Genomic DNA, 26,295 nt, shown 5'->3' with positions numbered 1-26,295 from the left:
TACAGGACTTGGACGTAACGCAGCTGAGGGAGGAGTGGGGCTTGAAAGGCCAGGGGTGTGGTCCTCTTCAGCCCACCTGCAGCTTTGCTGGACAGCAGGTGGAAGCTGGGACAAAGCCAGGCACACGTCCTGCCAGAGTCAGGTGTGAAGGGGAACGGGTTGGGGCGGGGGGAGATTCTGGAAGGCTGTTGCTGCTGCACCTGCTGGCACGAGCCAGAACCTGCCAGCCTCTCTGTCCCTAAGGGGCCGGGCCGGGCCTGAGGCTCTGTTTCTTTCTCAGCCCACCTCCGGTGAGGTCACCTGTAAGGAGGGGCCCAGAACAACACTTGGCCTTGAGGAGAGTTGTGGAATACAAGTACAGAAGAGCCACAGCGGAAAGTGGGAGGGGGAGCCAACCCTTGAAAAGAAATAACACATTGTGAGATGTTCTAGAGCCCTTCTGCAGACTCTGCTCTTTTTCTCACTCTGTAAAGTAGGGAGTGTGATGTTTAATTTCTAAAAGCCTTTGTCTGCGTGGTACCATCCCCATCTGCTGGAATGTCTGGGCTTTGCCACTAAAAGCCAAGGCTTCATTATGTCTCCATGACAGGTAGGATGACTCCCACTTGTGTGCATTCAGTTTCCCAATGTAGACGATTTACATCTTTTTGATTGAAGAAGAAATGAGTACAGTTATGGGGGGAGAGGGAACTGTGCAGAGGTCAAGGGTTAAGGCTTCTGGAATCAGTAGTAGGGAGGATGTTTCTGCTGTGAAACAGGACCTTGGACTCAGTAGACTCCCAGGTCCCTTCTAGTGTTAATATTCTGTGTTTTATTGTGTTTGAATTGAATTATAATCCTAATTTTGTATTGTTCTTGAACTCCTAATGTCAAATTTAAAATCTTTTAATAGGGACATTTCTTTGTAAAAATTAAAACATTTTTTTCAAATTTATTTAGAGGATGTGAAATCTGAGTTAACCTAACTCTGTTTAGTAACTTGTATTTTTTTTATTACAATGATATGTTCATTGCGAACAATTCTGAAGAAAACAAATTAGGAGGGGAGAAAAACATATAAAATCCCACTACCCAAAGATAACTACTCTTAACGTTTTAGTATATTGCTCCGATATTTTTCTTATATATATATATATATTTATTAAAGTGAAAGCTTTCTGAACACACCATGTAGTAATTTGCCTCCTTCTCTTCCTTTTCTCTTTCTGTGTCATTCATTTTCTATGTCTTTTTCTAGGTGACATAGCATTATACTGTGTAGAGAGATGCATTATAGGATTCTTAACCTGGGTCCGTGGGTAGAATTCAGGGAATAGACTAACTTGGGCAGGTGAAAACTTAGATCTTTGTTTTTCACCAGTGTTTAACTGAAATGTAGCATTTCTTTCTATTGTAAATGTAGGCAACAAGTCACAAAGACGTTAGCCCGACCTGATATGTTGGCGGTGATCACCATTATCAATAGGACAATTGGACGTGTTGTATCTGATTCCTTTACAGTCACTGCATGTGTATCTTGATATGCTTACGTTCATCACTATTTCAAAATTCTCATCACTGTTTTACATATTTAACAAACTATTCTTAGAATGTATCCATTGGCTTTAGCAGACTGCCAACATGGTACAAAAAGTTAAGAATTTCACACTGTTGGGGATACTTGGCTTAAATAGGTATCTATTTTAAACAGTAGTAGAAATACCTGAAATTAAAACTTTTGCCTACACTTGTGATTACTGAGACCTAAGTATAAAATCTCTACACGTAAAATTGTTTCATCAAATACGTATCTCTTAAAGCTTTTTAGTGCACATGCCAGATTACCCTCCTGAAATAATGTACTAATTTACTCTGTCTAGTATATGAAAGCACTCAATCTTTTTTAAATCACTAGCTTTTATATTCTCTAGATCTGTTGTGATTGATGGGACCTCCAATTTGGTGTCATATTCAAGGATCTTGTGCAGACCTGAAATTTGAACACTAGCGTCAGGCGACGTAACATGTCGTTGTGTTTGGATTACACTAGTTTTACATACAGCTTGGGGATACCAGCTGGACAGCATGTTGTATTCCAGGGCTGGAGTCTTTAAGACGCTCTGCTTCAGAAACTCCCTCACCAGAAGCCACAGATTGGGTGGAGCTGGACTTACGTCAGCAGTCTTCTTTTTTGCTGTCCGTGAGAAAGGTTAAATTGTCACCTTCAGAATAGTGTGTGCACATGGCACTGGAATCTTGGGAACACGTGGATATGAAATTGTCATTCTGCTGAATAAGTGGGAGACTGAAGGGTGGGTAATAGGCGTGGGGAGGAGCTGGTATTAAGGATTGAACTCCTGGTAGAAGGGGATGGATTTAGTACAAAGCTCCCTGGGGACCGAAGTGGAAAAAAGAGAAGGGATTCATTCATAAGTTACTGCTAACACAAGTGTGAGTTGGGATGTGCATGAGTGTAGACGTGGGCTGAGAAAGTGCCCCAGAGCAGGAGAGGCAGGAGAGAAGACTGGTCCCTGGATTTGAATCCTATCTCTGCCACCTAGTACCTTTGTCACTGGTCCTCTCTGGGCCTTGTTAGCGCTCTAGTAAAGAGGAGAAGATTTAACCAGCTGGTCTGTTCGCTGCTTTCCTGCTTCCCTTTGGGGCTGACTCTCTCTCTCTCTCTCTCTCCTGGTGCTCGGGCGCGTTAGGGGCTTTGGTCCCAGAGTCTCATCCTGCCTGTGTAATGACCTGTTTGGTTAGATCTTCAAAGGGCCTGAATTACATAGAGCACTTACTTGCAAATGATCAAACACCTTATTACAACTAACTTTAGCAGAATGAGGGATGTGTTAGAAGGCTTTTGGTAAGAGCATAGGAAGAAATCTCTGAAATACTAAGCACGCTGAACCCAGGGCCTCCGATTTTGTCAGATTCTATCTTTTTGATACCCCTCTCCCTGGGTGGATTTCATGTTCTTTTGCGCAGTTTCCTATTACTGTGTTTCCCCGAAAATAAGACCTAGCCAGACCAGCAGCTTTAATGTGTCGTCTGGAGCAAAACTTAATATAAGACCCAGTCTTATTTTAAAGTAATACAGGGTCTTACGTTAATTTTTACTCCAAAAGATGCATTAGAGCTGATGGTCGGCTTTTCGGGGAAACACGGTATCTGAGGAGAGACCTATGCTCACATCCTCTGGCACCATGAAGTCAGGAAATGGTTCTTCCTCCACTAGACCCAATGAGGAAAATCTCAAGGAAGAACTCCCAGTTAGCTTGGTTTGAGTTGTTCCAACACCAAGGCTGTTCTCTGCAGCCATAGGGATGGGTTATTCTGGCCCAGGTTGAGTCAGATGCCATCACAGTGATGAGTCAAGCAGTTCCTTCACAAAGATGGCATGTGCCTTGGATGACATAGGAAGAAACTGTTCAAAAGCTCGTGTGGGGGAGATTTTAAAAACATCATCTTGAGGATTCTTGGACTAGGCAGCAGCATCTTCAGACAATGGTGACAGGTGCACACAAATTTGCATGTGCGTAATGCCTCCGAATTGTACACTGAAAAGTGGTGACTGTTATGTTGTGTATATTTTACTACAATAAAAACCATTTTTAAAAGTATGTACTCCTTGCACATTTAAACTGGTACATAATTTTCATCGTAAGTGAAAAGGTATCCAGTGGAATGGAAATGGTAGAGATTGGTACCTGTCATTTATTTAAAAATATGTAAACCAGTTGTTCAACAGTGGGGAATTTTTCATTCCTTGCCTTTTTACTCATATTTCTAGTCTACGTCTCCCACAGATTTTTATCCTAATGTAATATTTTACAGATGAGTCTTCTGTGGATCACGTTCTACTTCTCTGCAATAAAAATAGTACATAAATTGAAATTTTAAATTATTTCCTGTGACTAAAAGGCTGTACGTGTTCTGGGTTGCTGTGGCCATTAATTGCTAGGACAATTGATTAAGACAATCTAAATGTTAACACATTTTGATAAAATTTTATTTTTATTTAATCATTGTTTATTGGAAACGTTTCTTGATGAGATTACTGCATTTAAAAAAACTCGTGTAATATTAGATGACTCACTTATTCCTGGAATGACTCAGAATTTTCAACACCAAATATATTCCCTTTACTTGTTTTTATAGATCTGTGCTCTGAATAAACTTGTTCATGTACATAAGTAGATGGGAAGTGAAGGCGTTGTTGGAGCAGTGTCACTCAATTACTTGAACTCCTTGAATTCTGTGCAAAAAATTCAGTCAGCTCTCTTTAGTTTTGGTCATTTACTTGCTGACAGTTCCATTTAATCTTTCATATTTGTTGAAAAGAAGGAACTAAAAATCATCCAGTTTGTGAAAAGATTTGTTACCTAAGTCATCAGTCATTTAATTTCTCGGTTTTTTTGAAGTATACTAACAATGAATGCTTTATGAAGATTTCAGATGATTGCTAATTATGTCTGTTATTCTTTGACTTAGAGAACACCTTGTGTAACTCAGTTTACCTAAAGAATTGAGAAAGTTAAAATACTGTTGATTTTTAAATATATTTGTGCCAACACAGCATTTTTAAATGCTGTTTATCCTATTACTTGCTTTAAGTATGTTTTGTCAAGACCTTGGGTCTGTAGATTTTAACTTGCTCTGCATATGGAAAATGTCAACCATAAAATCTAATGTAATGTAGTCAGTTCTTATTGTCAAACCAATTAGTTCGGTTAGGCTTGCTTTTTTGTTAAAAAGTCTGACTGCATTTTCCCCTAGCATTTTATTATGATCATTTTCAAGCATACAGAAAAGCTAAATGAATTATAAAATGAACCCCTGCAATACCCCGCACCTAGATTCTACAATCAGCATTTTGTTATGTTTGCTTTATCACTTAACCATTTATTTATCCCCCTACCCATTTATCAATCCATCTTATTTTTACGATGCATTTCAAAGTAAGTTGTAAGCATGGATATAATTCACCCCTAAATACTTTCAGCATGCATGTTATTAACTAATGTTCAGTATTTGTTTACAATTCTTTGAGGTAAAATTTATATACAGTGAAATGCACAAATCCTTTGTGTATCATTAGGTGCATTCTGACGAATGCACTTCAAGTGAAACGAGTATAATAAAACCAGTTTTACCCGAGGCTGATTGATAGAAACAAGAGTCAAGTTCCTATGGCATATTTCTAGTCACCAAAACGTCACCAGATTTCTAAATGACCGAAAACACTTCTAATAGTAAACATTGAAATAAATGGGAGCTATACATCTTTTCTTTCAGAAAGACGAATGAAAACAAGGTAATAATTTTCCAACCTGCATATTCAGTTCAGGGTCAAGGGTGGCTGCAGCCTTTCCCAGCAGCTCGGGGCACCTGGGGAGACCCCACCCTGGACAGGACAGCCTTGCATCGCAGGGCCACCCGTACCCACAGTCATGAGACTGGGACAGTTTCGACATGCCTTGCACCTCGTGTGCACATCTTTGGGGCATGGGAGGAAACCGGAGACCCTGGAGAAAACCCAGGGAGACCTGGGGAGAACACGTATACCCACACAGACAGCAGCCCTGCAGTAATCAATTTTTTTTCCACATTGGCAATATAACAAAAGAACATTGAACAAAACAATGTTATTCGAGGACCTGCTGTTCATGTACAGGTCTTTTCGGCGACACACACTTTGCTTCCTCTTGGTTGAATATCTGGGAGAATTGGTGGGTCATGGTCCTGTGTGTTTAATTGTATCAGAAATTGGCTGACCTTTTCAAAAGAGTTGTACCCTCGTACAGAAAGGTATGGCAGTTCTGACTGACAACACCAAGTGTTGGCAAAGTGTGAAGCAGCCTTTAATTTTAGCTAATGGTAGTAGCATCTTGTTGTGGTTTAATCTGTGTTTCTTCGATGGCTGATGACGGTGAGCACTTCTGTCATTCCTTCCCAGCCAGTTATATGCGTTTGAAATGGCTGTTTCATGATTTTGTACCCTTTTAAAAATTGGGTTTTTTCTTTTACTTTTGAGGTGTTAAGATTTCCTATGTACTCCACATACTAACCATTTGTCAGATATGATCTCAGATATTTCCTCCCATTTGGTAGCATGCCGTGTTATCTTCTTAATGGTGCCTTGATGAACAGAAGTTTTTAATTTTGATGAAGTGTAATTTATCAAAATTTTCCCTTAGTGATCATTGCTTTCTGTGTCCTTTGTAGGAAGCCTTCGCACTCCCCCTTTCCCTATGCACTCGCCTACCCCAAGTCACAGAGATAGTCTGTGTTTTCATAGAGAAACTTTATAGTTTTAACTTTTACTCATAGGTCTCTCTGATCTATATTAAATTAATGTTTATATATGCTGTGAGGTAGGGGGTGAAGGTACATTTGGTCGTTCCAGCACCATTTGTTAAAAAGTCTTCCCTACTGAGTTGCTTGTAGGCAGGTATTTTATTTGGGGTCACCTCTACTATGTAGAGCAATTTGGTTGGAATTAGCTTTAGAACAATATTGGATCTTCCAGTATGTGAAGATGGTGTGTGACATTGTAAAATCTGAACATCTGTAATATTTATTTTAAGAAATAGAAATCACTTTGAAACAATTGACAGAATTCATTTGAAGATTATCAAAAACAGTTGAGACTACAGGAATCCAAGGATTGTATTTTTATGGTGGGAAGTAGAAAGTAAACCGAATGTTCTCTCTTACACCTTAACTTGTAATGTGATTTTTAACATAAAATTTGAAGGAAGCTTTCCTTGAATATCCTAGCCATCATGCATTCCGTCTCTTCTGAACCACTGTTGCACTAATTAGCACACGCGTTAATAAGTTCTCTAGTGTGTGAACTTCCAGAAAGCTTAGCCTTTAATATTTGGTGAACAGGGTAAGGGACAGTTAACGAGTCAGCCAGGACCTGAAGATCGGCTTTGATCTGAGTGACAGAAGGGAACCGTTGAAGTTACTTGTTTAGGAGGATGAAGCCCAGAAAGAAAGAGGTGTTGAGGGAGAATGGGATGAATTACCTGGAAGAGAGAATCTAGGTACAAAAACCATTTTAAACTTCTACTCAAAGTAGTCAGACCAATAGCGTCAACATCACGCTGGTGTTTGTTAGAAATGCAAATTCTGGGGCCTGACCCAGATCCACTGAATCAGAATCAGTGTTTTAAAAAGATTCCCGCGTCACCCGTGTACCCACTAAGGTTGGAGAAGCACTGCTCTAGAGAGATTTGTGGTCTTCCTCACACAGAGCAGTTGAAATGACCTTGGCAAATGTCTGACTTATCTCGTGTTTGCTCTTTAAGTTGCCAAAATGGATTTTCAAAATCATCATTTTGGTGTCCTTTATTTTGGGGGGAGAAAATGGTCTTCCAAACCGTATTTTTAGAAATACAGTCTCAGAAATGCTACTTTATGGGCATGTTAAAACTTTTAAGAACCATAAATCACTGATGTAAGTAGCCTCAGCTGACTGTAAAGCCAGTCTGTCATGTGAAAGAACCTAATGGGGATAAATGAGTCAATGTCCTATCTCCAGTTCCCACGGACTGGAATTTGGGGATGAAGTGGAGATTTTGTAGGCGAGCTCAGGTTGCTCAAGTGTGCCCGTTTAAAATCTGAAGAGGAAAAAGAAAGCAGAGGACTGGTTTTATTTTGTATTGTTAGAAAGTTTGCGCAGTAACTAAAGGAAAATAAATTCACTAGATCCTGCTACTATCTCACATTAGCTGTATTTTTCTGTGTTCCTTTACCAACATTGTCCATCAAAATGCAGAATTTTCACATAGTTATAATCATGGTGTAGCTGCAGCTTTGTATTCTGCTATGTCATCTAGCACATTTCCCTGCCTCCCAGCTCTTCCCTTCTCCAGCTGTTCCTCCTCCTCGTCCTCGTCCTCCATCCCTGGCCCTCCTAGCTCTGGTCTCTGCTTCATCTTGGGCCTCTCCCACGGTACTTCTGTTTAAGAGTTTGCAGATTCCTCACTGTGTCTGAGCATCTGTTTGTTATTGCAGCCGCAGCTCTCCGTGGCTCGGCTAGCCCGGACACACCTTGTTTACCTTCTCCTCTCTTACCTACTCAAAAGTAGATCTCTCTTTCCTACGATGAGCTCGTGACACATCTGCTCAGTTCTCCCCGGGTCCTGAGTGAAGGATTTGCAGTCACCACCTACCTGCTTTTACAATGGCGTCTGCCCTCACGGTTTCACAGGTGGGGTCTGAAGGCACTCTCTCCCCGTAGCTGCCGGATGCTCTCGAATGACAGTTGCACAGGACCCTGGGCAGTTGGCCCACTGAGTTTGCTAGCACAGGGGTCATCAGAGGACAGATGCCGAGATTCTAATGCTGAGGATGCAAAAGATCGGAGAGCAGGCGACCCCAGTCTCAGCCCTGGAGCTAGAGTTCCTGGCTCACCAGTGTTTTGAGTCTGCGAGGGATGCTTTATCTTAGACTGTGGCAAACTTGGAACTTTACGTCAGTTTACTTATTTCCCTGAGTTGTTCTGTTGCTAAGAGATTCGGCAGATTAACTATAAAGACAACTGATATTTTCAAAGGGAAATGATTTTAAATTTTGAACCACATTAAGGAACTTAAATCAGAAACTTTGTGTAGGTATCGAGAAGAGACACTTATAGGGGAAAGCATTTAAGGTGAGTCATTGTTCTAATAGATTGCCTTAAAATGAGAATTGCCTCTTCATCTTGTGCTGGTTGCTGAAGATAGCTTTTAGTGTCTAGTTGTCTAGTGCTTGGCAAAAGATTGTCAAGGATGTTCTCCAATACAAGGGCCAAGTTCCTATCTGGGGTCAGATGTGAGGGGCTTTTGCTCATAAAATCAGCCTTTGCTTTCAGACCTCTGAGCTCACTGCCTGTTAGCCTGTGTTGACAGTTTACTTCTCAAACCTTCTTCCAATATAGAGTGAAGAGGTAGAACAGAGTGGGTAGGATTGGAGCGCTGGGATCAGGAAGCCGTTAGGAAGGAGGCTTTTTGAGTAAAATGTTTCTGAACACAGATGGCTGCGGATCAAGTGGGCATGCTCACCCTTCACCTGGGACGGTCACTGTTTAAGCTGCTGTCCTCCTGCGATTATTAATGTTTGTTCCCTTTCTCTCGAAAGTGTCTTGGTGTGGATGATAAATTATTTGGTCACCCTACTGCAAATAAAATACTTTGTGCCAGACACTGCACAAATGCTTTCTGCAGTCCTCACAGAACACCTGAAAGGTGGCTGCCATTGCCACTTGCAAATGAAAAAGGTGCTCAGAAAGGCTGAGTCCCTTACTTGACTGAGAGCACACAGCAGCGGACCTGGTCAGCAAAGTGTAGGACCTGTCGGTCTCGTAAAGCTGGTTGGCTTTTCCCAGCCTGCCACACACAGGGGTTAATGGAGATGGCCGCCTTCATTCTAAAGTCCAGTGAAGGAGCCCTCCAATGGTAGTGAAAGCCTTTAGCAGGAAGAAGCAGTGGGAGGGACAGTAGGCAAGGATAAAGGGGACATCTGCAGCGGGGTTGCTGGCAGTGGAGGGGAAGAGGTGGGGCTCCAGGTCCTAGACGGTGGCCCTTTGTTCCTAAATGGCCTTAAACAGACCTGCTGCTTAGGCCTGGAGCCTTTGAGCTGGGGTGGGAAGGTGCTGCTGGCTGTCCAGGTAAGGACTGCTCAGACCTGTGTGCCCAGCTGTCAAGTGGGAGTCTCACTAGAGTGGAGAACATTCCCTAGGTCGCCGGTGGGGCCCCAGAGCCCATATTTATCACACGCTCCCAGTGATGCTTTGGGCAGCAAGAGGAATATGTGATGATTAGGTTCTCTCTGCCTGCGGCATGGGGGTCACCATATCCACAGGGGCCCTGATTCTGGAGGGGGAGAGAAATGGTCACTTCTACACGTAGATACCGTCACATTGGGGTGGAAGGGGGCTGTACAGATAACTAGTTTAGGGGGAAATGGGCACTGAAATGTGGATGTTTTTAAAGGAAGTATATTGTTTTGTAATGAATACATAGGGATTATTTTCAAAGTATCTTCTTAGCTTGGGGGAAGGGTGGCCGGTGTGGGGTGCAGGCAGCAGCAGAGTTCCTGCGTGGCCTGTGCAGGCTTTGACACACAGAAGGAGCGAGCAGAGTATTTTCAGCCAGATAGGAACAAAGTGGATACATGACACAGCAGCAAAACTCTTCAAAACCTCCTAGGGAGGAGTCCCTCTCACAGACTGGCCGTTCCCTCCGGGCTGAGGCTCAGGGCCTGTGGGCACGAGCTACTGCGGGAGGCGCTGGCCGCTGGCTGACAGCATTGGCGCGCCCTGTCCACCTCAGACCCTGTCCCGGGCGGTCCCGGGTGGGCTTGCTCCCCGTGTCTGGTTACTTCTGTAACATGGGAGAACAGCAGGTGGAGCAGCCTGCCTGCTGGGGCTGGGGCGCTGCCCTCCCTCTGTTCTGAGGCTCACGTTGGAAAAGGACTGATGCAGGGGAGGATGTTGGCGAGAAGGAGATGGCGGAGGTTCCAGAAGCTCTGGGCAGAGCTGGCCTTTATTGCTGGGGCTGTGAGTGTCACAGAAATAGGCCCTTGGCCCTGGCAATACCCCTGAGAGAGGGCGCAGGCAACTACAGTCAGCACAGCTGGCAGTGTGGCAGGGAGGCTCCTGGGAGGGCAAGAGAAAGCGCCCCGACAGAGCGGGGTGAGGCGAGCTCCTGAGCGTGGGGTGTCCGTGGGGCTAAGACTGCTTCTGACACTGTTCCTCATGCTTTGGTCTGTCAGGCGCTGGGGAGCGTCTTGTCCATCCGTGCCTACAGTTGCAGGAGGGAGGGAGGCGCTGGCCCCGACATATCTGCTCATGACTGATGCCCTTCCTTTTGGGGTGAGGGGACCTGGGAAGGGATTATCCTAGTCGGGGCAGATCTTACTGGGCATGTGGGTGTGGGCCACACGGAGAGCAGCCGGCCCCTCCTGCCGCCAGCGCTGACCCCTTTCCGCTGTGATCAGCTGCTCCACACAAGCCTGGAGCTCGCAGGCGCTGGTCCCCAGGGGCCAAGTGTGCAGTGTTTTTCTGAAGGTTATCCCCTTCCTCAGTGGAAAACACTGCTGTGTCAGGGCACTGCCCGGGCCACTTGGAGCTCACGACTGTTGCTAGCAGGACTGGTGCTGTGTGCTGGGCTGGAAAACCGGGGCTTGAGCAAGCAGCTGGAGAGAGTCCAGGACCAGAGTGTTTTTGGGTTTGGGGGTGGAGAGCAGCGGGAGGGAGCGGGAGGGGCAGGAGGGCAGAGCTACAGAGGCAGGCAGGCGCTGCTTGGGCTCTGCTGTCAGCACAGAGGACCTCAGCTGTGCCTGGGGGCCGCTTGGCCACCATTGCTGGAGACCGGAGGGCGCCGCCTCGCAGCCCTGACTTACCGGCACCGCACCCGGACTGTTCCAAGTGGCTGTTGTGCTGTCTTTTCCCTGGGAGGCAAGTCTCCTCCCTGCTGTCCCCTCCTGCTCCTCCCCCGTTCTGTGAGGGATGTTGCCGCTCTCTCTTGCTCGCTCTGCTCAGCCGGCTGATGTCACTGGCAGCGGGAAGCAGAGCAGCCTGGTCACACGCCGGCCCAGTCTGTAATGCGGACGGGATAGGGGTGTGTGTGTGGGGAGGGGGCTGCATGGCCACTGCTCTTGCTCTGACGCCCCCAAAAGTGCAGAGGCAGCGGCTGCAGCGTTCAGCCCGCTTGGATGTCTGCCTCTTTAGCCTAGGAAACTATTAATATTTATTGTTGAAAATACTGGGGCAGAAACAGCCCTTAACTCTGGGGTTTTGCTGTCCTCCTGTCCAAAACAGACTTCCCGGACTCTGAAGAAGCAGTCTCAAGCAGGATGCTTTTCCCCACCTCTGCGCAAGAGTCTCCCCGTGGTCTCCCAGATGCAAACGACTTGTGCCTTGGCCTGCAGTCCCTCAGCCTCGCAGGCTGGGACCGAACCTGGAGCACCCAGGACTCAGACTCTTCAGCCCAGAGCAGCACACACTCAGGTGAGCACCAGGAGAGGAGGGGGCGGGGGCGGGGGCAGGGGTGGCCAGCGAGGATGCCCACAGCAACAGTTGTTCTGCTCCCCTTTGCATCCCCCCCCCCACACACACAACATGGAGCTGTTTCGCAGGAGATGGAGGTGCTGCCGGCTGTGAGTGTGCAGGACAGATGGTGGCTCATAAAGGCAGGCAAGGCTCCGCCACCTACCCTGACAGATGCCCCGGAGTTGTTAGTCTGCACCTGGGGTGGCCCTGAGAAAGGTCCCCAAGGTGACAGCCTTATGCAGAAAAGATCCAGATAAACCCCCCGGTGCCCAGGCCTGTCTTAGAGATGATGAAGCAAAACACTTGGGGGCGGGGGAGGGGACTTCGGAGGCTGATGGCTGGGTGTCCAGGTTCCGTTTCTCAGTGGCTTGTAAGACCAGGCAGCAATGTCTGAAGGATGGGTGGTCCCTGATCATGGCAAGCGAAGCATTGTAACCTCCAGTGAGGCTGGATAATCCTGGGATATTGGAATTGGCTTAACATAGGTTCAGAGCATTGATCCTGGGAGTGGGGAGGCAGAGTGAGCAGGGTGGAGTGACTGAGCTACCAAGGCTTTTTTCCTTCCTTTCTTTGTGTTAAGGGTACCCAAGGGGCAGAGCCACTCCCCTTTGGGATCCCTGGTCACTTGGAAGGGTGTGATGGGGACAAATTGAAGGGGCTTCTTGACCACCCCTTGAACTGCTCCTGTTCAGACTTTCCCGTCGCCCATTTATTTTCCTCTCGTGGTACAAAGGCAGGAGGGAGGGTTGGCCGATGCAAGTCTTGGAGTATTCAGGAAGAAATGTGAACTTAAGAAATACTGTAGGTACACTTAAAACCTACACGTTTGGCTTTATGTAAGTTACACCGTAATGCTCACGAGGATGGAGGGGGCGGCCTCTTGCTGTGGCTGCTGACAGTGGGGGTCACTGAGCTGCTCCCCTTCCCTTGCCTCCCCCGCTCCAGAAATGGGCAGTCATGGCAGCAAGGTACTGTCTTGCTGGTTTCTCTGGCTGCCACCCTATTTGGCGCAGGTCTTTTTTTAGAATGCTTTGCAGAGCCTGGGACTGTTGTGTCTGCTGGCATTTTACTGCCCAGTAGTTTGGGTAAAATCCCATTGGATTGGGGGTAGAGGTTTGGGGCTCTTTTATTTGGTTGTGAGTAGGGAAGAGCTTTGCCTTAAACAACTACCTCTGGGTTAAGGTAGAATTTCTTGGAGTACTGGCTTTCAGCTAACTTAGGTTTTTCCAGAAAGGTTGGTGAGTGCCCTCTTCCCCTGGCCAAGGAAGTGTGGTGTCCCTTTTGGTCTCCTGTGCTTGGAGATCGTGGTTTGGAGGCCGTGGCAGTTTTCTTTTATGTGGGTTTTGTTTTTGTTTTTAAGGAGGGTGCGGCTCACAGTGGCCTGTGCGGGGGCCGAACCGGCAACCCTGGTGTTATCAGCACCACGCTCTAACCAACTGAGCTAACCGGCCACCCCTTGTATGGTATTCTTGAAGTCAGCCTGGGTGGCCTGCGAAGCTGCGCTTGCCCGCTATCCCACTGCACCAGGAGATGGCCACCTGTCTGTGGCGGTCAGTGTCTGCCCAGGGCTGCTTTCACTGCTGTCTGATTGGGGTGTGGCCCTTCTCTGGCTCCGGTTTGTCTTAGCTCCCAGGGCCCTTCTGAAATGTGTCCTAGCCCACAGACGTGCAGGAGACCCCATCTTGGGGCTTGGAAAGCTTGGCCTGAAAGGGCTGTGAAATTAGGCTGTGAAAAATAGCTTGGGATATTACTCAGCAATAAAAAAGAATGAAATTCTGCCATTTGCAACACATGGATGAACCTAGAGAGTTTTATGTTAAATGAAACAAGTCGGACAGAGAAAGACAAATGCCAGATGATTTCACTTACATGTGAAATCTAGAACACAAAACAGACAGACACATAGATAAGAGAAACTGATGGCTGCTGGGTTGGGGTTTGAGGAATGGGTGAAAAAGGTGAAGGGGAATGAATAAGAGATACAAACTTCTAGTTATAAAATAAGTAAGTCATGGGGATGTAATGTACAGCACAGGGAACATAGTTAATATCGTAATAACTATGGTGCCAAATGGGTCCTAGATTTATCGGGGTGATCACATCGTAAGGGATATAAATGTCTAATCACTGTGTTGTATCCCTGAAACTAATATAATACTGTATGTCAACTATAGTTTAATAAGAAAAATAGTAACTTGGGTGCAGCTGTAATTTCCCCAGCTTCCCCACCACCTGAGAGGCCTGTGCTTCTGTTTGTCTCTGAACTGGGATGGATTTACCTTCCATCTCAGTACTTGAGTGATAAATATAACATGATTTTGTGTACCAGGGAGGGACCGCAATCTGACCCTAGCACTCATAGGCACCCGAGGGTGGCCCCATGGTGGGCTCTGGCTCCAGGCAGGGTTTGTGTGGGTATGCCTTCCTTTCCGAGGCTTGAAGACACACCCGTCCCTAATCCCCATGTTGTCCTTGAATTTCGGAGCTGTGGTGATGGCCGTCTCTCTCTCTCTCTCCGCGTTCCGGGCCTTCTTGGAAAGCCCACATGAGGGTGTGCCTCCTGGAGTGGGATGCAGCCCTCCGCCGCCAGCTGCAGTGCCAGATCGGGTACCCGTGCCAGCAATGCGGGAACAGGCAGCCCACACTCCAGTGCCTACACTGCCTTCCCATCTGAAGACCAACCAGCTCCGTTTCTTGAGGGAGGGAAGAGGTATTCAGGCAGCTCTGGGAGTCGCCCCTGCAGACAGCCGGGTACCCTGCTGTCTCTGCGTAGAGCAGGGTGCAGACTTATTCCCCGGGCTCTGCTTGTAACATATGGCTTCACATGTGACCATCTTGTACCACTCTTAAGTATTCAGCAGTGTGGGGGGCAGGGTTGGAGATAGCAGGGCTCTTGACTGAAAAATCTGGCCTGAAAACTCACTCAACAGACATTGAGCACTAACTGTGTGCCAGGCGCTGTGTTAGGCACTGGGGATAACGTCGTGCATAAAATCGTTACCCCTAAAAATCCCCATGACCACCCAGGGAAAGCAGATGGGAAAGTATAGCAAATGCAGCATGGTGGTTGCTGTGGGGGGCTTCTTGCATTGGGATGACACGGGGGCCGTTCTCCAGGGGCTGGGGTTCTTCTCCTACGTGGATTTCATTGGCCTCAGAGGCCTGCAGGAAGGCCCTGGGGCGGAATCTGGTTTTGAGAGCTACGCCTGCATGGCCAGCATGGGTTTGGATGTGGCACTTTGTGGGGTCCCGCCCTCGTGATGGTGCCCGCCCGGAGACCTTAGCTCTTGCTGAGAAAGAAGCCTTTCAGGGCCGGACGAGTGGTGCAAGTGGCTTTTCCCCGAGACCCCAGCGGCATGTTTCCAGGGCTCCCATGGGCCTCCCCGCGGTGTCTGAAGCCCCAGAGCAGCGGGCCATCCTTAGTGTCCTGGGATGGGGGTACAGTGACAATAACAGCATCCACTGCTGCCTGTGATTTGAATGCCTCACCGTCCTGTGAAGTGGGTACTGTTACTGCTCCTGTACTAAGATGAGGAAATAGGCTCACAGAGGTTGCCACACCCCTGAAGTGACACCACTACCAAAATTCTAGCCCAGGTCTTTGTGGTTCCAAAACTCTTCTGCTTCTATCCCACCTGTGTTCCCATGAGCAGAACCCTAACATGCTGGGCAAGAACACTCGCTGTGTGATACCTCCACGTACAGCCAGAGGTGACGTGTTCCCCTGCTGAGGTCCCTAAGGTCCGGGCACCCCCTGTCCTGCTGAGTCTCAGCACCTGCTGTGCCACCCGCTCCCCCCCATGCCTTCCCCCAGGTGACACTTTTGCATGCAGCATAACTCAGCAGTAAGTGGGGTGACGGAGCATCCCCATTGGGGTCCTGGAAACAAGGACTCAGTGCTGCCTTGTACAGAAGCCCGGGGTGGGGTGCAGACCAGATGCTCCGTGTAGGGGTGCCACCGGCCATGTCCCGTTTCCCCCACTCTCCTGTACGGGTTCCTTGGGGATTAGCATGTGCACCCTCTCTGGTTTCTGCCCTAATTGCTGATCAGCGAGTGCTGCGTGCCCTGTGCTCTGTCACTTGCAGGCCCCCATTGCTCTGCAGTCTGGATCGGCCTGGGGTGAGAGGGGGGTCTTCCGCATTTTGCTTCTGCTGCTGCTTTGCTTCTGAACAACCTTTCTGAGGCAGAACCCATAGTAGGGTCAGGTTCCTCCTCTGTGTGACATGGACTTTCCGGGCCCAAAGTCTCTTGCAAACAGTGGTGGACAGCTCTCCACCACTCTTCCCAGTACATAGCACAGGGCCTGTTGTGCCTTCTGACACCTATTTACTGAATGGGCGATGAGCCACTGCTAATCCTGGTGCTTTTGAACTTCAGCGTTCAGACTAGGCCTCCCCCATTCTCTGCCTCCTACTTGTGTTCAGCTCAGCTGGAGGGACAGATTCTTCAAAGGTCCGTGTCTCTGAGCCCCCATAGCTTCTGGGGCAGGATGGTGCATTTACAGAAAGTGTTTCTCATGCCCTGGAGCACGAGTTCCGTCCTGGAGGCAGGTAGTCTATTGAGGCATCACTTCTAGTGCAGGGGGGACCCTGTGGAGTGTTGCGATGATGCGGCACCTTCTAGGAGAGAAAAAGTTGAGGTGGTTGAGTGCAGGGACAGAGTGTGTGCTGACCTTATGTGGGACTTGGGTATGCTCTTTCTTCAGGCACTGAAACTTGTCCATCGATCAAGGTTGGGGAGAAAGGCTATGCTGGGTACCCCCTCAGAGGGAGCTCAGACTCAGAAGATCGCCCCCTCAATTGGGGAGTGGTGTCGAGTTCAGGGTGGGGTCCAGGAACGAGTGCTACCCTCCCCGCTCTTACCCCTGTTCCTTCAAACAAGGGAGAACCAAGCGTTTGGGATGGGGAAGAGGTGATTATGCTCCGGGCTGGGGGGTATTTCCTGGGACCACTCGGGTCAGGGAACAGGCATCTGACCGTGATGTCTGGGCCTGGTCTCCCCTAGCAGAGCTCGAGCTCAAGCAGTGTCTTTGGTGCAGGCATCCGGTGTGAAGCGCTTTCTGCCATTGCCACCACCCTCAGACTCGGGGTGCCTTTGTGCTCTTGGGCAAGGCGTCAGGAAATTCAAACGGTGACTCAGCTGTAAAACCCACAGGAGCTGGGGTGAAAGTGGAGAAAGTTAACAATCGGTCTAAAAATATTACTGCTGATTTGGTCTCTTCTGTCCTCTGAGGTAGCATTAATGAGCTGGAACCTTCTGCCAGGTCCTCTCCTCCCGACTTCTCTGAGAGCTGTCTGTCGCCGACGCTGGTGCCTGCCAGCATGTGAGAGGGATGGGTGCCTGCTTGTCTCTGTCCCTTTTGCAGGACAGCTTTGCTGTCCCGTTGGCCACCGGGGCTGGAGGCGCTTGGTAAGCCTCCGACTTTGTATCTGTGACCTCAGATACAAGTTGTGGAGGTCAGGACAGGACGTCTCTCCCACTCCCCCACCCGCCCCTAAGCTTCTGACCTAACATCTGTTCTTGCTGAAGCCGTGTGCCCTGTACTGGGGACTAGAGGTAGGTCAGTCCCTGGCCTACAGCCTAGGGACGTGTCACTTCCACAGGCTTTAGGCTGTGTGGCTTAGAGAGTGCGTCTCCAGCAGGATAGTTCTGCCTTTGAGTTCGGAAGAGGGGAACCTCAATCACTAACTGCCTTGCTCCTTCCCTCCTGATTCCCAGTGGGTGGAAATCAGCACTGCTCACTCAGCGACCTTACACGGGGGAAGTGTGGTTTCACGGGCTGAGCATGAGCGGGGAGCAAGACAGGTTCCACTCTGGAAGTGAGGTCCCACCTTCCCTGGGAGCCCATTGTCTGCTGTTTTCCTTCCTTTGACCTGTGGATACTCAAAAGAGCCACCTGGCCAGGCCCTGTGTGAGGTTGGCCTCTAGAGGGACAGTCAGGTCACTCTAGGGCAATTGACCATCGGTGACAGTTTCAGAAACTTAGCTACTTCTGTGGGTTGAAGGAAGCATCAAACCACCTGGGAAATCGCTGGCATCTCAACAGTAGGTTTTCTTGCCTCCCCTGTGTCTTCTGGTCACACTCCTGCTGTACCCTTGGTCACTCCCAGCTTAATATTTGCAGTAAACGGGTACACAGAGGTACTAGGTGCCCCAGGTGCGTTAACTGGGGGGCTCCCTGATCTCATATCTTGGCCAATGGCATTGCCCCTTTCCAGGCCATCACCCCAAGCTCTCCCTTTTCTCCTGCGTGGTTGTCACGTGTCCAGGGAGGCTTGCTTCCTGCTCCCTGTACTTGAACGCAGAAGTAGTATTAGTGTCCATGAGGGTCCCAACAGGCTCTGGGGGTGACTGGGCTGGGGCTGGGGACTCTGCAGCCCATCTCTTTGTGTGTTTAGTTGTCTTGGAAGAAAGTATTTGAAACTAGTGCGAGGAGTATTGTGACACATTTGATGTGGCGAATAGCTGTGTCTCTCAGCCTCTGTTTTGGTGTTGGGCTGGGTAGGGAGGAACTAAGGTTTTTCCCCCTAATTCTGCGTTGCGTACCGTCAGCTTGTGTCCTTACACTGGGTAACCTGGATGGAGAGGGCGTGGCCTCTGAGCCTCCTGGCTCAGGCGTGGGATAGGCCCGCTCCTCAGGACGTCCAGGCACTGCTGCCCTGCCTCTGCCAGGTGTGGAGCTAAGTGCTGTGGGTGGCGGGTATGGGTGGTGTCGCTGTGGCTGCTTGACGAGGCGGAGCTTGGCACCTGTGCCTGCAGGTTTCTGTACAAATAGATTTTCAAAGCTTGTTTAAAAGGAGATTATTTCTTCTAGGCAGAGACTCCGAAGGTGCTCAGTTATGGTTTTTTCCGCTGGGGATTCTAGTCCCTGTTACTTAGGGTCTGCTTACATCAGTTGCCTCACAAGAAGCAAAGAAAGTCAAATGGAAATTGACTGGTTTTCTTTTTCTTTTAAAACAAGCTTGTTGTTTGGAAATAATTTCAAATTTACAGAAGTTACAAATATAAAAATCATGCAGAGTACCCTTTTATCCAGATTCTCCTATTGTTGACATTTATCTCCTTTGCTTTATCATTTGCACATTCTCTCTCTCTATGTATGTGTGTGTGTATGTAATTTCTGAACCATTAAGAATAGCCGTTCTTACATACATTGGTACATAACAAAACAGTCATCAACAGCAGTCAATGTAAAATCAGCACAGTACTCTCATTAAACTGTTCATATTCCAGTTTGGTGGGGGGCCCAGTAATGTCCTTCATTGCGTGTTTCTCTTCCTCCCTCTGTACAGGTCTGCACCAAGCAGTGGTCCCTACCTCCCTTTGTTTTGCTCCCTGTGAGCTTACAAAGGTCTTTAGTTGTCTGGAATGTTTTTCACAATGTTCATCTTGCTCTGCCCATCATTTTCCTGAAACTGTTACCACAATCCATGCCACTCTTTTTTAATATTCCTTATTTGTTCTTGGTGACTGCCCCCCCCCCTTCTCCCTCCCTTCTCCTCTCCCTCCTCTCCCCTCTCCCCCAACCCTGCCCAGTGTTTCCAGAGATCACACAGTTTGGGAAATGTGCTACATAGCCATCTTGGTTTCTCTTTTTTCTCTTGGGTGTTAATTGCTACTGTGGTGTAAGAATTGTATTGAAATAACCACAGTTTTTAAGTCAAGAGAAATAATTACACATGAAAAGTTTTGTGGGTGTGGTAAAGGGAACTGATTAGAAGCTTAAAGTAGCAAGCCTCGGGCTTTTCTAGATTAGTGCTTCTCCAACTTGAATGTGCACGCAAATCTCCCGGGGACCTTGTTGAAGTGTAGGTTCTGCTACAGTAGGTCTGGATGCATTTTTAATGAGTTCCTACAGTGGCCAGGCCCCAGGGAAGTTCTGAGACTTGGGTGATGTAGGTTCCGAGGCACTCACTTCTGGAGGTGAGATAGCTTGTCTGTAGTTGGTGTCTTGAAGGAATTTGATCAAAAAAGAGGTGTCAAGAGAATGAAGATGAGAAAATGTAAAGTCCTGGGTATGAATTTTGAAAAGTCACTGGTGAATGGTGCATTCCAGGAGACAAAGCTTGGACTCAGGAAGAACTGGGTCCCACTCTGTCATGCACTGGCTGGTACTTCCACAAATGCTCACCCTTTGAGTCTTGGTTTCCTTTTGTTAAGATGGGATAATAATGCCCACTTCTTAGGGTTCAGAGAAGAAGCACTTACCTAAAGTGCTTCTAACGGTCTGGCACGTGCTACATGCGTAGCAGATGGAAGCTGCTGTTAGTGAATCTGAACCTGATCCACAGGAGCGCAGATGACTGGCCATGGGCTCCAAGCACTTAAGGAAGTGGAGTTCATTAGTGGCCAACATGTGTGGTCATGCCATTTTCTCTTTAGACAGGCTTATCAGATTAGAGGAGTGCCGAGGAGATGATTCTTAGCTTTGACACAGGAATTTGACAAAGCCTCAAGGTATCTGCAGAAGTGGTAAAAGTGGCAGGGCAGTTGATGGATTTATGGCTGGTAGGACAAGCCGTACCAACACTAGTGAACACAAATTGATGTGAATGAGGAAAGAGGCCTGCAGTGGCACCCACACGCTTTTGGACTCTTTCAGGTACACTTCTTTTTAAACCCTAGGTGAAGACATGATAACTGTGGCCACAGTGGCCATCCTCGATGCGCCATCCACGGGCCCTCTGAGCCAGCACCTCCTCTCCAGCGTTGTGCCGTTCCCCTCCACCACCGGGTCCAGAGCGCCGCCTTTTCTGCGATTAACCCACCGCACCTTATCTTGTTGTCTCCCAGGAATGCGCCCTTGGAGGCTTTTCCCTTAGGACCTCGCTTCCTCAAGTGTGGGCTACACACTCTCCCCACCCTCATCACTCTCCTGTGCTTACCAATTGCCCGTCCTTTCTCTTCTCTGAAGATCTCAGTGTCTGGTTTGCGGTTGTTGCTTTGAACCCCAGGCCTGCTTACCCCCGTGGGTGCCTGAATGTCCGTAGGGATGACCTGTCCACACATTGTTCAGCCCCCTGCGGTCGCACAGCCCTGGGTGCCGCCATCCTCAGCACTCAGCCCTCGCTGTCCTGTCGCCGGCAGCCCCTCAGGTGGCTGGTTTTCCCTTGTTTCCAGCCTGGCGGTGCTCTTCTTTCGCCGCTAATACCCGTCCCGTTCCTCGCCGCCTCTGTTGGTGTTGCCGGCATCTCTGTTGTCCCATTTCCTCCTTCACACCCTCGTTAGGAAACAAGTCAGCGCCCTGTGTGGGTCCAGTGTCTGTCCAGGTTCCTGGCACTTCTGGAGGGAATCGCCCGGGTCTGCTTGAACTTCTCAGTCCCCTGTCAGCTGGGCGCCGGCTCCAGCGGCACAAGTCGTTTCCCCAGTCAGCCTCCGTCCGCCCCCACCGCAGCTCTGCGATGTCCCCCATGTACCATATTCAGGATAAATCTGAACACCTTAACATCCATGATGTGGTCTGCTTCCTCCTTCACCCCTCTCCCCCGGTTTCGTACAGTGTGAAGAAAGGAGGCCCACTGGGGCCCTGGCACCACCTGTAAGGCACGTACCTGTGGGCTCTTAGTTTCCCGGAGTTTCGCTAGTGTCCACACGTAAACACCTTGTTTTGGTTTCACTTCACAGCCATTTGAGGTGGATGTTTTCCCCTTCACATGAGAAGAAGTACCAGGTTAAGGCTTCTTCCCTCGTGTCTGTGCCATCACAGCTCCAGCAGGAACCTCTCAGAAGAGATGACATGCTCGTGTACCAGACTTCTGGGGTGTGGCCTGCAATTCTGTATTTCGCTATATAAGAATATGGGGCTTCATGTAATAAACACATTGAGGCTTCCTAATGGTGCTGACGGTGTCTCCGATGTCACGTGCATTCAGACATTAATAGCAGCTGTGACAGGCGTCCTTGCGGCACGCACTTTCCCAAATGCTGGCACTGACCCTGAAGCCTGGGGCAGAGGGCAGGGCTTTCGCTGACCATGTTACAGCAGGACCTCTGGTCTCCGGAAAGCTGTCCTCTAACTGCCTGCAGTGGGCCTTGGTGGCCAGTGTCGGCACCGGATGTGTAACTGCTCTTTACACTGTCGCTGTGGTTCTGGCAGGCTCAGTGGTCATGCCGTGGGGTGTCTGTTGGGTGGCTGTGGGAGAAGAGGGAAGGGCAGTTGGCTGGGGAGAGGAGCAAGACGTCGTGAGACTTCCTTTTCCTTCCTCCTAGTCCTCAGCATGCTCCACAGCCCGTTGGGCAGTGTCCTGGGGAAGCCCCCTTTGAGCTTCCTGCCTCTGGACCCCCTTGGATCTGACTTGGACAAGTTCCCAGCTCCCTCAGTGAGAGGATCCCGCCTGGACACGCGGCCCATCTTGGACTCCCGTTCGAGCAGCCCCTCTGACTCAGACACCAGTGGCTTCAGCTCGGGATCAGATCATCTGTCAGATTTGATTGTATGTAGCTTGTTGAGGGGTGGGGTGGGGGGGCCAGTGAGCTTGAGGGGGATGTGTGTCCCCCAGAATGCAGGCTGAGGTGTGGAGGCTGCCATGGGCACGTATAGAACTTTTCATCCTTGACAGAAGGAGGGATGCTCTGTGTACCCAGGGAGCAGTGCATGTCGGGACTTGCCCTGAGGACTCGCTTTATGGGCTGTTCCAGGAGCTGCTGGGACAGTTAATTTCAAAAGGAAACACGGAGTTCTAGCAGTGTTCTATTTCCTGACCTACGTGGGGTTTTCTTTAGCCTGTCAGCAGTATCATTTATGTACTTTTATGTATGATATCTCAAAATTTTTAAGTGATGATTTTAAAAATCACGTGTTTGTACAGGCATACCTCATTTTATTGCACTTCACAGGTGTTGCACTGTTTACAAACTGAAGGCAAGACACTCCACCAGCCAAAGGATTCTGACTTGTTTTCTTGCGAGATCACTTTATTGCGGTGGTCTGAAACCGGACCCACAGTATCGCTGAGATGTGCCTGTAATTAGCAGGGCTCGGGTTTTAATCCAGATGTGACCGGCTCCAGCCTCAGCTCGGAAGTTCTTTGCACTGGTCTATGGCAGCTCTCAGCCTGGGCCACAGTCAATCTATGAAATACAGCCTCAGTACATTTTGCATCCGTGCGCCTTTCCTCCAGTCATGTGTGACATGTGAGGCCCCCGGGCTAAGTGGAGTTGGCAAGGGGATGAGGAAGAGGAGATAGTAGAAGGAAATAGATGGGCACTGCAGTGAGAAATTATCCCAAATAAAAAGCAGTTTCAGGTGCCTTCTGATCCTGGCTTCTCTCCTACTGAGTCCTCTGAGCTGACTATTCAGTGAACAGAGTGGCTTGTTTTCCTACCTCTTCTCTTTGTATCCAGGACCGGCAGCTTCTGTTGTGGTTACACTTTCCCACTCATAGCAGCCTGTTGGCACCCACCTGGTCTCCTGTCAGCCTCACCTACAGCATGAGAACTGGCATTGGTGCTTGTACCTTGCACTGCTTCTGTCCGCTCAGGCTGCTTCCAGAGGGGTAACCACGCACAGGGCCCTCCGAGTCTCTGGGCCACTGTTTGCTCCCGTGTAACATGGAGCTGGATGATGTGCTTCTGGTTCTGTTTATGTCACTTTAGATGTGCCTCAGTCGTGGACATTTACCTCATAACGAGCTAATATTGTAGGACTTTGTTTTAAAGAATTTTCTCAGATACCTCGCTCCAAGGGTTAATTGATGAGAGGATATTGGAAAGACAACTCACAGGAGAGGAGCTACAGGCAGTATTTGAACTTTTGGGAAATACTCTGTTGAGTGGCTTAGTTTTCTTTTTCTTTTCATGATGTGGTACCATTTCACCCAGTTAAATCAGTAGAACTTAAAGCCTTGATACAAGTTTGTAGTGAACCTTGCATTCTCATATGTTTACCACAGAGCTCTCATGGAAAGCATTTTGACACTCTAGACCTAGATATGTGACTAAAGAAAAAGTGTGAAGACTGACAATGTGAAAACAATCTTTAATTAAGGAGAAAGGAACTTGTTGAAATTATAGGAGAAGGACAACTAATCTTGTCAACTAAATATATCAACTGCTAAATGTTATTTTTCATACTTTCTATGATGTGGTTATTACTTTTATAACAAAACTGTCCTTTAAGAACCTGTTATCTTCCTTTTTCCTCCCCTAGTCAAGCCTTCGCATTTCGCCCCCTCTGCCCTTCCTGTCTCTGACAGGGGGTGGTCCCAGAGATTCTTTAAAGATGGGGGTTGGTTCCCGAATGGACCAAGAGCAAGCCGCTCTCGCTGCAGTCACTCCCTCCCCAACCAGTGCATCTAAGAGATGGCCAGGAGCTTCTGTGTGGCCATCCTGGGACCTCCTGGAAGCTCCCAAAGACCCCTTCAGCATAGAGAGAGAGGCCAGGCTGCACCGGCAGGCTGCAGGTGAGTGTGAGTGAGTGAGTCAGTGCGCATGCCTGGGGCCCGAGGCCTCGGCCTCATCCTGGGAGCAGAGCAAGTGGCCTGAGGTCACAGACTGCCGACTACCTAGACGAGGACTTGGGTGCATGGAAAAGTCTCTGGGTCTGTCCGTGGAGGAAGTGCTATGGGGACCCACTCAGGAATTGTGTGAGGCCGAGCAGAGAGGAAGGAGGTGATAACCTGGGTACAGGGCTGTCCTGTGAGGGGTTGGCTCCATCTCACCTGTGCTGCTCCTGGAGGCTGGCCATGCATGGCTGTCCCTTCTGCTTCCTTCCCGGGTGGGCGTCTTCGAGGGAAACCCTAAAAAGGATGCCCAGAACTTGTTTGCCTCCCTCTGTCTAATTCAGAGACAACCCTTGCTGGAGCTTTCTCACTGGCAAGTCGGGTACACTGGGGTGGGGGGTGGTCCATTTGTCAGCCTCTGAGGTAAGGGATGTTCTCAAGTGCCCTGGCCTCCCAGGACCCGTAGGTTCTGTCATTTAGATGCTCATCAGTACATGCTGAATCTGTTTTTCCTCTTACACCAGTACTTGGAAGTCAGTGAGTGACAGGTCATTGTCTACCAAGCTTCAGGGACGTGCCCCCTGACCGCCGTTCTGAGGGTCAGTGTTGGTGACTCGTGAACGTTCAGTGTCTCCGTCCCATTGGTTTCCAGAGGCTTCAGTGTGTCTGTCCTTCTACTCACAGCACTGGCCCGGATCTCAAGCTCCCCAGCAGGGCTGCTGCCCCATTTGCTTCATGGTTTTGGCAGCCCCTCTTTGTGCTTTCCCTGGTGCCATTGTTTTCTATGAAATGACATTACCATGCTTTTGGACGAGGCCATTATATCGACTTCTTTTTTTGTTCGCAAAATATTGCTGATGGTGCCCAGTTTCCTGCTGGAGCAACACATTGGGCCTGTGCCTTCTAGAGAATGGCTTTCCATGCCACTGCCCTGAACAAAAACGATGGTTCGTTCATGGGCTCTCTGCCTCAGTGCTGAAGGAAAAGAGTAAAGTGGGCAAGAACGAGCCGTCCCCACTGAGGTCAGCCTCTGCTCTGAAACGGCACAGACCGAGTGGGGACAGGATTATGGACTGGTAGAAGGCCGAGTTGCTCACCAAAACAGGCCTCTAGAAATTGTCAGGGCAGGCCAAACAGAAGAGAGTATCTACTCTCTACAGCAACGGGTTTCTTAACGAGGCGTTTGAGCCCGAGGCAGAGAAACCTCAGTGGGTTTGGACAAACTTGTGTTTGGTACAAACAGGAAGCTGAGGGGAAGGCCCCGTGTCTGTTCGGGCACCATGCGGAAGATCTGGCAGTGGGAGGGCGTAGTTCCTACTTGGGAACAGTTGAGACACTCGTGTCTTGTTGGGTTGCTAGTGATGGTTTTTATTGGCAGGGTCCTCACTTCTGTGATTGGTGAGTTCAGAATAAAAACAGGGAAATAAGAGTCGAATATTTCTCATTTGAACATTTGGGGAGAAGGCCCGTTTTTTACCCGTATGTCTTGAGGATGTTGTATACAGATTGCTCTGTTTATATTCAAGTAATTATAATTTAAATTAATCAGTATTATAGGCAATAACTAGATAAAACTGCTTGGTTAAATTATTGCTTCTGTGTTTGAAAATGGCTTCTGTTGTGGTCATTTTTACCCTGCACATCTCTCAGTTTTAGTGAATTCGGGTTCTCGTACTGGCCTGACGGGACTGGGGAGTTGTCAGTTTTCTTGCCTTTTTGACTCTTTCTTGCCAGAAGCGTCCTGGGTGTTCTCCCAGGCAGCCAGGCTAGGACTGTGGCCTGTCCAGTTCTTTCTGGACAACTTCACCCCAAAGAAAGGCAATGACTTGGTT

At 48.6% G+C, this 26,295-nt stretch overlaps 1 protein-coding gene across 9 annotated transcripts in view; it reads left to right on the top strand.

Annotated features, from left to right (window-relative positions):
• CPEB1 (cytoplasmic polyadenylation element binding protein 1) overlaps window positions 1-26,295 on the top strand; it is a 52,708-nt gene that overhangs the window by 18,230 nt on the left and 8,183 nt on the right. For 5 of the 9 annotated variants that reach the window (XM_019743510.3, XM_074318331.2, XM_074318332.2 and 2 more), the window contains 3 exons: window positions 11,792-11,980; window positions 22,233-22,456; window positions 24,172-24,424. In XM_019743510.3, coding sequence (XP_019599069.2) covers window positions 11,792-11,980; window positions 22,233-22,456; window positions 24,172-24,424 — 666 coding nt within the window. The other 4 variants (XM_074318334.2, XM_019743512.3, XM_019743511.3 and 1 more) reach the window with 4 other exon arrangements.

Source organism: Rhinolophus sinicus, chromosome 13 (genome assembly GCF_057876585.1).
Source record: "Rhinolophus sinicus isolate RSI-liver-muscle chromosome 13, RSI-T2T, whole genome shotgun sequence".
Classification (NCBI taxonomy): domain Eukaryota; kingdom Metazoa; phylum Chordata; class Mammalia; order Chiroptera; family Rhinolophidae; genus Rhinolophus; species Rhinolophus sinicus.
Note: the sequence above shows the minus strand (reverse complement) of the source record. Positions and strands in the feature narration are given on the sequence as shown.